This window comes from Melanostigma gelatinosum, assembly GCF_949748355.1.
Source record: "Melanostigma gelatinosum genome assembly, chromosome: 2".
In the NCBI taxonomy this organism is placed as follows: domain Eukaryota; kingdom Metazoa; phylum Chordata; class Actinopteri; order Perciformes; family Zoarcidae; genus Melanostigma; species Melanostigma gelatinosum.
The window spans coordinates 1,957,115-1,969,193 of record NC_136635.1 but is presented as its reverse complement, the minus strand read 5'-3'; the positions used below and the strand labels follow the sequence as shown (position 1 = coordinate 1,969,193).

Genomic DNA, 12,079 nt, shown 5'->3' with positions numbered 1-12,079 from the left:
TATATATATATTATCTATATATAGATATATATCTATATATAGATATCTATATATATATATAGATATAGATATATATAGATATATATATATATATATCTATATATATCTATATATATATATATATCTATATATATCTATATATATATCTATATATATATAGATATCTATATATATAGATATATATATATATATATATATATAGATATCTATATATATATATATATATAGATATCTATATATATATATATATATAGATATCTATCTATATATATAGATATCTATATCTATAGATATCTATCTATCTATCTATATATATAGATATAGATATCTATATCTATATCTATAATATAAATAAGCAATCAGGGTCCATCAGCCATTAAGAGATATGTTCGAAACATTTATTTGCCTTTAATGTAATTGTGTAAAGCAATTCTTCATGTTAGGTAATCACCTAACAGCTCATTATGGCAGCATGAGCTACAGAGCAGAACACTGGCACAACATATTTCAGCACCTTCAACACAGCCATGGATTAGTAGCTTAACGTGCATAATGTAATAACATGATATTTTTGACAAGTCATAGCACGCATTAGTTCATACTGGGCTCCTCCAGCTGAAACCTTCTGTCTGAGTCCTGTTACCTTACTGCTGATGAATTTCATGATTCTGCTGCTTCAAAATAAAAGCTTTTGAATAACATAATGAGGGGCTTTTATTGTGAAGAATATACAGGAAATGAAATGTTTATCCACCGTTTTATAGTCGCCCATTTGACCACAAACTATATCCGATCACTGTTTGATTAGGTGGGTCACACTGAAGTGTGGACACAGCTGAGTTCTGATCAGGTGCACACGACCAACAGAGTCAGGGAGAAGAGAAGTGTTCCATTGAAAGGCCAGGTTAACCGGTTGACGGACTTTGACATGTAAATATAGCCAGTTTAGAGTTCATGGACCACAGGTGGTGACTGATTAGCTACTCTTCATCCTCATACAGGATTTCATCGATGAGCACATCATTGTCGTCGACAGGGATTTCCTGACACAGCTGCTCTTTGAAGGCCAAGGCGATGGTGTAGGGCTTTCCTTTGGGGTGTCTACTGCAGCGCTCCAAGTAGGTGTCATAGAAGCCCTTCCCTCTTCCCAGACGTCTCCCCAACCGGTCAAAACCCAGGCCTGGCATCAAGATCAGGTCCAGACCTCCTGGATAATGAGAGCAGACAGTGTAATCAGTGATAGAGGTCTGGACGGGCAGCCCTTGCCTGTAAATATGGACAGCACTATACAATAATATTGATGGTGAAATAAAAGTCAAACACTTTTTAACCACACCAGGAGCAACGCTCTGTGTATAAGAAAGTTGTTTTGTTTGTCACTTTACCACTTTGATCAAGTTTGAAATATCAGTTTGTTCAACACCACGTGGTCTCCAGAGGATGAATCCATTGATCGTTTATCTGATGTCAACAGCAGCTCAAAGTCATGTTAGCCAGTGAAATATCTCTACTTCTATGACTGAACTGTGCATGCTCTCTCCACATAAGCCACGGTCTTCTCCACATCACAGTGAAACAATGATTTGGGTCTGACACTTTGAGACCCCAAAGGGTTCAGTATTAATAAATAAAAACACATTATGAAATAAATTACCATATGAATAAAAAGCATCAGAAATTGTAAAAGTTATACTTTTACTTCGTAAGTCATTTATAGTGTTTTCTTTTCTTCATAAACATACACTATTCAAGGATTCAAGGATCATTTATTGTCATTATACAACACAGGGATGCACTACGAAACTCAGTTGTAGCTCATGTTCAACACAACAAAAACAAGTTTCTCACCAACACTACATTTTACGAGATCACACATAAACACATCATGATAATGTTAGTTTAATCCTCATGTTCACTGAACAGAGCCTGAACGGATCATAATGTAACTGAACGTAACCGTTATTCGTTAGCCGTTAGCGGTGCTGCTGACTACTAGCTCTCCTGTTGATTAAACACTGATTGGTTGTTTACAATGTGACATTATCAGACATTGGCAACTAGAGAAGCAGAAATGATGTCCTGATCACATATTTCACTGAAAGATTGTCAGTAAAACTGTATTCCACACTGTGAAGGATAATGTTAAACTGTGTAATTAATCCGCGGTTCAGACGTGCCGAACCGTGAGCCAACGTTTGGTAGTCCGGCCCAAGCAATGTTTAGACCAGATAATGTAATACAACATGGGGAGCACACGTTATGTTAACTGTACTGCTTCCCATGCTTTTTAGCTTGCTCTGTAAATATAGCAACCAAAAGCATCCTTTAGCTGTGTATTGATATAGCCTCATGCTCATTGTGGACAAGTTGTTAGACCTCCTGAACTATCAAACATTTCAGCTTCGGATCGGTAAGGTCTACTTCTCAATGCAATCTCTCTGAACTTGTGGAACCCTGCTATTTGTCTTGCCAATCATGTGGGCTTTTTAACAGGACAGAAAATGAAAATTGAAAACTGTTGAATTTGGGTCTTCACAGTGTTGCTAGCTGATTGCAGCGTCTTCTCCGCCTACATGTGGGTGAGACTACACTTGATGCCTCAGAGGTGAAAGGGCTACAAGACAGGTGAGTTTGGTTGTTGTATTCTACGTTTCTGAATATAATCTCAAATTCATGTCCATTATGAGCGCATTATGTCACCTCCTCATTCTCACTGTCTAGTTTCAATGAGGGAGAGAGGAACCTTGACAAGGGCCAAGTCAACCCTCTGGGAAATTATGGTTAAGTAAATAAAATAAGGCAGATTACATTTTGTTCTATTTTAAAAGGTTTATGTTTTATGATCCTGGTTTCTAACTGAAGAAACATCTCTGTGTGGCAGGATTGAATCGTCCTCTGATAATAGCCGAGGAGAGCGATGACAGTCCTGTCGAGGGCTACCTTACTGCCCCCCCCGTCCCCCATTTGTCTATGGCAGGGATTCCCAAAGTGGGGTGCGCGAGCTGCCTCTAGGGGGTGCGCGAGAGGAAAAATGTAATGGCGGTGCAGTCCTGTCTCCTAAAAATTACGTTCCCCCAAAACTAAAATGCATTCTCAATTACGTTTTAGTACCACGAACGTATTTTCTCCCTGATTACGTTTGTGTTTGACGTACAAATACGCTTCTCATCAACATATCTTTGCCATACTCTCGTCTTTATGATGTTTCTGTGATCTGCCTCGCCTCTACCCCGCCACCCACGAGTTGTTGCCCCGCGGCCTGTTCCGAGGGCTGACAGACCTGACGATCGGGTGCCTCACGGCGGGGACGGCTGGAGACCTCGTGTCCCGGCGCCAACGAGTGAGCGCCGCCACTCGGAACCATAAAACCAAGTCCCGGATTTCACCCGGGGGACATTCTGGAGGTATTGTGACCGGGTGATGTGCCTCGTTGCTGCGGAGGTATGAGCCGAGAGTGGCGGGGTGTTATGGAGGTATATATTACAACTTGGTGTTGTTCCCGTGCGTGGATGAGCGCATTTCTGCCGAAGACAGGTGGCGTGTTGTGGTGGTATTCTGACCGCGTAATAGGGAGAAGGAGAGGCGGTGGTGGAGAGGGAACAATGTTAAAGAGATGATGGAATGTATGATTGGAGAGAGAGAAGCGAAAAAGTTGGACGTGATCCCGGTGTCCAACAACACTGTCGCGCGCATCGATGCTTTGTCCGAAGACATCCTGGCTACATTAGTCGGTCGCGTGAAGAAGAGTGAGTTTTACTCTCTGCAAGTAGACGAGCCTACAGATGTGGCCAATCTGGCCAATCGTCCGTTACCTTCGTAACGTTACGTCCGTTACCTTTTCGAAGGCACGGTGCAGGAAGAGTTTTTGTGTTTTTTATCTTGTAAACAAACGCCACGCGCGAGCAAACTGTTCTCTCATTCGTCCGATTTTTATGGGGCTCTGTTGCTTTTTTTTTTTTAAGGTGTGTGTGTGTGGGGGGGGGGGGGGGGGGTTGGGGGTGCGTGAACCCGGTCGGGATGTAGAAGGGGGTGCGTGGCCTAAAAAGTTTGGGAACCGCTGGTCTATGGTAAGGATTTTACAGCACAGTGTTGTGTGTCTACTCATGTTGTCTGACTGATCCTACAGTTGGGTAGCCGTGAAACGGTGGAGGTTAAGGTTGTAACTTGGGGTCACTAAAAAGCAACAAATCTCCTTGGTTAGTGTATGTCTAATAATGACACAGGTGGGTTTACATTGGACATGGTTGAAAGCGCGACACATCTCATACTGATGCTAAAAGGTGCCTTGTGCGTCGGTATCAGAGACCATGGGCCTCTCCCAAGCGTTGGGATTTGACGCCCTGGGAGTGAGAACAGGCTGAGTCAAACCAAACTAACATACTACACAATTCTCTGCAGTACTACGACTCAGCTATATAGTAGCTAGAAGCTGGAGCCATATTGAGAATAGACATCGGTGGAGAAGAGCTGTGTGACCTGTTAATCAGCAATATGCAGATTAAATTGTAGACTGTAGATGGACGTGTGTGTCCATGCTTACCTGCAGCCAGTGCTTCCTCTCTGCTGTTGTCATCTTCAGCCGGCTGTGTGATGTTCCATGATGTCAGAGGCAGCGTCTCCATGTCCTGCAGACTGTTGAGCTTCAACATGTCCATACGGCTGCTGTCGCTCTCATATCTTGGAATGAAGCAGCTTTTACCCCATTTAAACACGTCTTTGATGATTTCCTCGGTGCACACCTCATCATCCATGCTGAGAAACACAGCAATCCTCTTACAGGACAGATACTTGGGGTGTCTGAACAGCTACAAAAAAAATGCAGAGTAAGAGAAAGCTTAAATCTGTGTGACATTATTAGAGCACAGGAGCAAGGGCTGTAAATTAATTCTTGTCATCCATGATTGATTCATAAATATCAAAGATGTAAATAACATTATAGTTTCTCCTCAGTGAATGCACTAAGCCGATTAATCTATTAGTCGAAAAATAAACTACTAATGTCAACTATTTCATTTCTCAATCAATCTTTAGTCGTGTTTCAGGCAAAAATGCAAAAGATTCTTTAGTTAACAATTAGAAGAAATTCATATTATTAATAACGACAGCAGCATTAAATATTGGATGAATGAATTGTAGATTTAAGCACCCAACTTCAGTAAAAAAATGACTGTCGGTGCTCGGGCAAACCTCCAGATAAAATGATACAGATTTTTGTCATACAGCCCAGCACTGTGTGATTATATCCGGTTTTCAAAATAAGGTGTTCACAAAAGGTATAAAAAAATGAGATGATATTCTCCAGCAAACCAAAAATTAAAGATTTAAGATACTTGCCTTACAATTTAGCGGTATTTTAATAATTATAATAATGTATAAGGGACGCAGGTTACACGTGTTATACGTCTTGTAAATATAATGCAACTTATTTCATTTTTATGTATTTTTACATTTCAAAAACCGGACATAGTCACACGTACGTCCGCTAGCTTTGTCATGTCCGCCACTAGCTGTCAGCTCCACACACTGCATAGACTTTTTATACATAGTAATTTTATATCGTGCTTTTTGTAAACAGACTTCTTTATAGTCTATTGTCAGCTCGGTCTTGGCCGTGAGTGTCGGTAATTGGTGCACTCAAACGTTAGCATCAGCTGATATGACTGGAGATGGGAGTGAAAGCTCGACAGCAGTCATCTGGCATGCTCTCTGACAAACATGAACGAACAAGTAATAAGTACAAATAATCTCGTTTTTAGCTGATAACGAAAATATTAACGTGCGCTCTCAAGATAACCGGCATTCATAAAATAATTGCTAGCACGGCCGTTCTCGGCTTCCGTAGATTTTGAGCAATAGCCGACAACTTCTGAAATGCCATGTGTTGTTTTTATGTGTTAACACCAAAGGAAAGCAACCTTTAATTCAAATGATAGCGTCATGTTACAGATGGTGTACCGCAAATCGAAAGACTGGTCCTATAAATGTAAAAAAGTATTTGGACACCTTCACACACTTGACAATACACAACGTTATACCCAAGGTAGTTTATTGGACCCGTTTTATTGGAGTTTGCTTTGACGGAAAAGTTGCAGTGGGTTTTTTAGTATGAGACTAACGCTGATTGGTCATAGCTAGCAGGTCTAAGAGCCTGTTCTACACCATGAAAGTAACTTTCAAATCCGCCAGTCGGTGTCCCCCTTACCTGCCGTGCGAGGACTCGAGATTGTCGTTGTTTCTCCTCGTCACTCAGCGTTGCAACCCTTCGCTTTATTTCTTTCCTCAGAGCTTGCTTTGCTGCACGCAAGGCGGCCATTCTGCCTGATAACTTCAAATCAATCGGACGTTCAGTAAAAATGATGTTTGACAAATAACTCTGTGAAGTGCGTTCCGTATGCGTGTCGGTTGTTATTACTGTGGAAGAGACGACTTCGATAGTGTTGTTTGCTTCCAATCGTTAAACATTAACAAGTATATCAACACATGAGAGGCGGCGATAACAGTATGAGAACAGCTAACGTTACTGCCAGCAAGGACTCGGACAAGACAGTTAACAGTCCAGTAAAGACTTCACACCATAGTATCACTACGCCGCATGTCTCTGACGTCAGCTGTATACCGGAAGTTTAGGCAGGCCAACAGCCCAATCATAAGCAGTTCTAGAGATACATATGTGCCTAATCAGCATCTCTGAGTTAGAAATCATATCATGAATATTTATTTAAAACCTCATTAAAAGTAACTTTAAATATATATACAACATAAGCATACAAATAAAAGAAAATGTGATTGTTAAAATCGAATGTGAAGGGCTGTCGAAGATCCAACGGGACCTGTGTTAGTGAAAAACAGACACGCTGACAGACAGCCTTGGGCAGTTCGTTTTCACCCTCATATGTGTTTGGCCTTTGGTTAGAGATTTGTTTTCAATCATATTAAAAACTATTCATTGTTGGAATGCTGTTAAGCTGTTAAGCATTTCTGACATCTTTTAAACTTTTTGAACTGCAGCAATTTAACTTTCATGATTTTTCAGCCCTTTTCTGACTTTATAATGGGTGTGTATTGCACAGCTTAGAGTGTGTGATGTCACCGCTAGAGTGAAGAGCAGCTTGAGATTCTTGTGAAAAAAACATTTGTATTTTGCCACTGTGTCCACAATCTTCACTCTTCATGCATCATTTCTGGATGTAGAAGTAGCTAATCTTGTCCTGTCGTAGAACAATGACTGTGGAATCCCACAGATTTCCACATTTGACACAGAAGCCGTTAATTGAGAGGAAAACCAACTTTCTGCTCCATAGAGACCAATGTTAAATTTTGCTTCAAAAACATCTTCCACAGAACACGGTACCCCATTTCTAGATCGCCAGTTAAGCCACATTTTTTACACTACAGACACAATTTTTACAGGATCTGTTTCTCAAGTCATCCTACCTCGCACTTATTAATATCGGAGCAATAGGAGCTACGGTTATGGGAGTCTTGAGGATTTGTTTGAGAGGTGTTTCCCTGTTTTATCGCCATGAAATGGCTTCAGCACCTTTTTGATTGAGGGCTCTTGATATGTTGTATTCAACTAGAAAATGCATTTCCTGCTGAAAATGCGTTGGAATGCTGAAAGCTAAAATGAATCTCAAAAACATTGCTGAAAATAGATATCCAATTTTTTAAAAATTTAAAAAAGCTTAATAATTCAGAAAGTTGAAAGATTACAAATATGAAGTCATATCACCCTTCTCCTGAAAGAGCTGAACATTTTGATATTCGAACGGTTTCTGTAGCTTAGAAGAATTCCAGCGGTAGTGATATTTGTTGAAGTAGTAGTAGAAGTTCTAGTTGTAGTAGAAGTATTATTAGCAGTATAAGTATTAGTAGCATTTGAATAAGTACTAGTTGTAGCAGTAGTGACATTTGTAGTAGCAGTAGTAGTAGAAGTTGTAGTCAAAGTATGAGTAATTAGAAGAAGTCGTAGAAGTAGTATCAGTCATCATAGTAATAGCTGTAGTAGTGGTCGTAGTATTTTATATAACAGTAGCAGTAGTAGTATAATAAGTAGTAGTAGTAATAGTAAAGTCAGTTTTTGTAGTAGCAGTAGTAGTAGTACTCGTATCAGTCGTACTAATAGCTGTAGTAGTATTAGTACTGGTAGTAGCAGGAATAGCAGTATTAGCAGTTGTGGTATAAGTAATAATAGTAGTGGTAGTGGTAGTAATAGCAGTAGTGGTAGTAATCATATTTATGGTAGCAGTAATAGCAGTAGCAGTAGTAGTAATAGCAGCAACAGCAAAAGTTGAATTAGTAGTGGTAGTAGTAGTAATACTAGAAATATTAGCAGTAGTAGTAGTTGTCACAGTATTAGTAAGAGCATTTATTATTTCAACAAAAAAGCCTAATTTTGAGCTAAACGTTTAAATACAGTTAATCCATGAGGCTTTTATTTTGAAAGGGTGGGGCTGGGTGGGGGAGGGGGGGGAGAGGAGACATAATCATCATGTTTGACACACATCAACAGAGGTTATTAAATGACAGGCTTCATCACAAGCATTTCAGTTAGAATTCACTCTCTGGGGCTTTTATTTTGAATTTTATTTTTGACCTCTAAAGATCCCTAAGACTAAGATTGTGGACACAGTGCAAAACACAAAGGACAATATTAGCTACTTCGACATCCAGAAATTATGCATGAAGAGTGAAGATTGTGGACACAGTGGCAAAATACAAATGTTTTTTTCACAAGAATCTCAAGCTGCTCTTCACTCTAGCGGTGACATCACGCACTCTAAGCTGCGCAATACACACCCATTATTAAGTCAGAAAAGGGCTGAAAAATCATAAAAGTTAAATTGCTGCAGTTCAAAAAGTTTAAAAGATATCAAAAAGCTGAATCATGTTGGCAATAGTTGAGGGTTTTCTCAACATTTGAAAGTTGAAATGGTGTCTGTAGCTGAAAGTATGAGGAAGTTGAAGGATTTGAAAGTTGAAGAAGTTTAAGATTTGAAAATATTCTCCATAGAGATCCCATTCAAAAATAAAGTTGCTAAAAGCTTAATAATTCAAAACGTTTAAAGGTTAGAAATAGAAAAAGTCATAGCAGAGATGAGCTGAAGGAGCTGAACATTTTGATAGTTGAACGGTTTCTGTAGCTTAAAAAATGAAGAAGAAGCATTGCGACGAAAAACAGGGGGGGACGGAAGAAATAGAGGAACTAGAAAAAGCATTTCCTGCTGAAAATGCGTTGGAATGCTGAAAGCTGAAATTAATTTTGAAAAAATTGCTGAAAATTAAGAAATAGGAGACGATCTGTCTGAAAAATGTTGAAGCCCGAAAGCATTTAAACTGCACTGCTGAAAATCCTTCGCGTTGAAATGTCTAACTATGGTGTCTGTAGCTGAAAGTATGAGGAAGAAGAAGGCTTTGAAAGTTGAAGAAGTATAACAGGATTTGAAGATTTTCTCCATAGAGATCCCATTCAAAAGAAAATTGCAAAAACCTTAATTCAAAAAGTTTAAAGATTACAAAAATGAAAAGTCAAAGCACCCCTCTCCTGAAAGAGCTGACCATTTTGATATTTGAACAATTTCTGTAGCTTAAACAAATTTCAGAAGTAGTGACATTTGTAGGAATAGGAGTAGAAGTTGTAGTTGAAGTAGAAGTATTATTAGGAGTAGAAGTATTAGTAGCATTAGAATAAGTAGTAGTAGTAGCAGTAGTGATATTTGTAAGCGTAGTAGTAGAAGTCGTCGTTGTAGTAGAAGTATCATTCGTAGTAGAAGTATTAGTATTTAGAAGAAGTATTAGTATTTAGAAGAAGTAGCAGCCTAGTATCAGTAGTAGTAGTAATAGCTGTAGTAGTGGTCGTAGTATTTAATATAACAGTAGTAGTAGTAGTAGTAGTAAAAGTAATGGCAGTATTTGAAGTAGCAGTAGTAGTAGTACTAGTAGCAGTCATTCTAATAGCTGTAGTAGTATTAGTACTGGTAGTAGCATGAATAGCAGAAGTAGCAGTTGCAGTATAAGTAATAGTAGTAGTGGTAGTAATAGCAGTAGTGGTAGTAATAATATTGATGGTAGCAGTAATAGCACTAGTAATAGTAGCAACAGCAAAAGTTGTAGTAGAAGTAGTAGCAGCAGTAGTAGTAGTAATACTCGAAATATTAGCAGCAGTAGTAGTTGTCGCAGTATTTGTAAGAGCATTCATTATTTCAACAAAAAAGCCAAATTTTGAGCTGAATGTTTACATGCAGTTAATCCATGGGGCTTTTATTTGGAAAGGGTGGGGCTGGGTGGTGGAGGGAGGGGAGAGGAGACATAATCATAATGTTTGACACACATAAACAGAGGTTATTAAATGACAGGCTTCCTCACAAGCAGTTCAGTTAGAATTCACTCTCTGGGGCTTTTATTTTGAAATGGGGGGTGGGGGAGAAGGGGAGAGGAAAGACCTCTAAAGATCCCTAAGACCTGAAAGACTGTATGAGAGAGAGACACAGAGAGAGAGAGAGAGAGAGAGAGAGAGAGAGAGAGAGAGAGAGAGAGAGAGAGAGAGAGAGAGAGAGAGAGAAGAAAGAAAGAGAAATAAGAATGAGAGAGAGCGAGAAGAAAGAATGACTGAGAGAGAGAGAGAGAGGAAAGAATTAGTGAGAGAGCGAGAGAGAGAGAGAGAAGAAAGAATTAGTGAGAGAGCGAAAGAGAGGGAGAAGAAAGAATTAGTGAGAGAGAGAGAAGAAAGAATTTGTGAGAGAGAGAGAGAGAGAGAGAGAGAGAAGAAAGAATTTGTGAGAGAGAGAACAAAGAATTAGTGAGAGAGAAGAAAGAATTCGTGAGAGGGAGAGAGAGAGAGAGAAGAAAGAATTTGTGAGAGAGAGAAGAAAGAATTTGTGAGAGAGAGAGAGAGAGAAGAAAGAATTAGTGAGAGAGAGAGAGAGAGAGAGAGAGAGAGAGAGAGAGAGAGAGAGAGAGAAGAAAGAATTTGTGAAAGAGAGAGAGAGGAAAGAATTAGTGAGAGAGAGAGAGAAGAAAGAATTTGTGAGAGAGAGAGAACAAAGAATTAGTGAGAGAGAGAGAAGAAAGAATTCGTGAGAGAGAAGAAAGAATTTGTGTGAGAGAGAGAAGAAAGAATTAGTGAGAGAGAGAGAGAGAAGAAAGAATTTGTGAGAGAGAGAGAAGAAAGAATTTGTGAGAGAGAGAGAACAAAGAATTAGTGAGAGAGAGAGAAGAAAGAATTCATGAGAGAGAAGAAAGAATTTGTGAGAGAGAGAAGAAAGAATTTGTGAGAGAGAAGAAAGAATTAGTGAGAGAGACAGAGGAAAGAATTAGTGAGAGAGAGAGAGAGAGAGGAAAGAATTAGCGAGAGAGAGAGAAGAAAGAATGAGTGAGAGAGAGAGAAGAAAGAATTTGTGAGTGAGAGAGAGAAGAAAGAATTTGTGAGAGAGAGAGAGAGAGAAGAAAGAATTTGTGAGAGAGCAGAGAGAGGCAGAGAGAGCAAGAGAGAGGCAGAGAGAGCGAGAGAGAGAGAGAGAGAGGCTCTGATATCTCTGGCAAACTTTCTCATTTGGAGATGTCCGATGTTTTATCTTTTACAGCTTACATGACTGTTGTCCTGCTCTGCCATGTCTTTCCTAGTCTCTCCCTCTTGTGTCGCGGTGTGTGTAAATGTCACTCGAATCAGGAAACTTATCAGAATACTCATGTCTGATTGGCCGAGATGCAACACGTAACAGCTGCAACAAATCATGTGTGTGCGGCTTTTATTTTAAAATGGGGTGGGTGTGTGTGTGTGGGGGGGGGGGGGGGGGAGACCTCTGAAGAGCCCTAATGCTGCGTTCACACCGGTCGCGTTGATTTTTTGACGCACGTCGAGATTACATACAAAGTCTATGCACAGACGCGATGAGACTGGCGCACCGCGATTTTGCGATGGCGCGGCGCGTTGGACGCGTTATTGCAGTGCGGTGGACACGGTGGACGCGTTGGACGCCGCAAAATCGCCAACGCGCGAGTTGAAATTTTTCAACTTCAGCGACATAATCGCGTGACGCTGTGGCGCGATAGCCTATCAGCGTTGAGTTGCTCCCCCTGT

The 12,079-nt window shown here is 39.9% G+C and overlaps 1 protein-coding gene across 1 annotated transcript; it reads right to left on the bottom strand.

The window, feature by feature from the left end:
• Positions 1 to 472: 472 nt before the first annotated feature.
• On the bottom strand, positions 473 to 6,534 carry mthfs (5,10-methenyltetrahydrofolate synthetase (5-formyltetrahydrofolate cyclo-ligase)). Its single transcript, XM_079284820.1, has 3 exons — positions 6,203 to 6,534; positions 4,541 to 4,805; positions 473 to 1,207 (listed from the first exon to the last, which is right to left on the bottom strand). The coding sequence occupies exons 1-3, from the start codon at positions 6,311 to 6,313 to the stop codon at positions 981 to 983; spliced, it is 603 nt and encodes a 200-aa protein (XP_079140946.1). The 5' UTR covers positions 6,314 to 6,534; the 3' UTR covers positions 473 to 980.
• Between the last annotated feature and the right edge of the window lie 5,545 nt (positions 6,535 to 12,079).

What these genes read in the sequence shown, in the direction of transcription:
- mthfs (XM_079284820.1), bottom strand. Translation starts at nt 6,313, where the DNA reads ATGGCCGCCTTGCGTGCAGCAAAGCAAGCTCTGAGGAAAGAAATAAAG. An exon ending in CTCGAGTCCTCGCACGGCAG is followed by an intron (nt 4,806 to 6,202) that starts GTAAGGGGGACA and finishes TTTTTTTTGTAG; the next exon opens with CTGTTCAGACACCCCAAGTA. An exon ending in AGAGGAAGCACTGGCTGCAG is followed by an intron (nt 1,208 to 4,540) that starts GTAAGCATGGAC and finishes CTCATTATCCAG; the next exon opens with GAGGTCTGGACCTGATCTTG.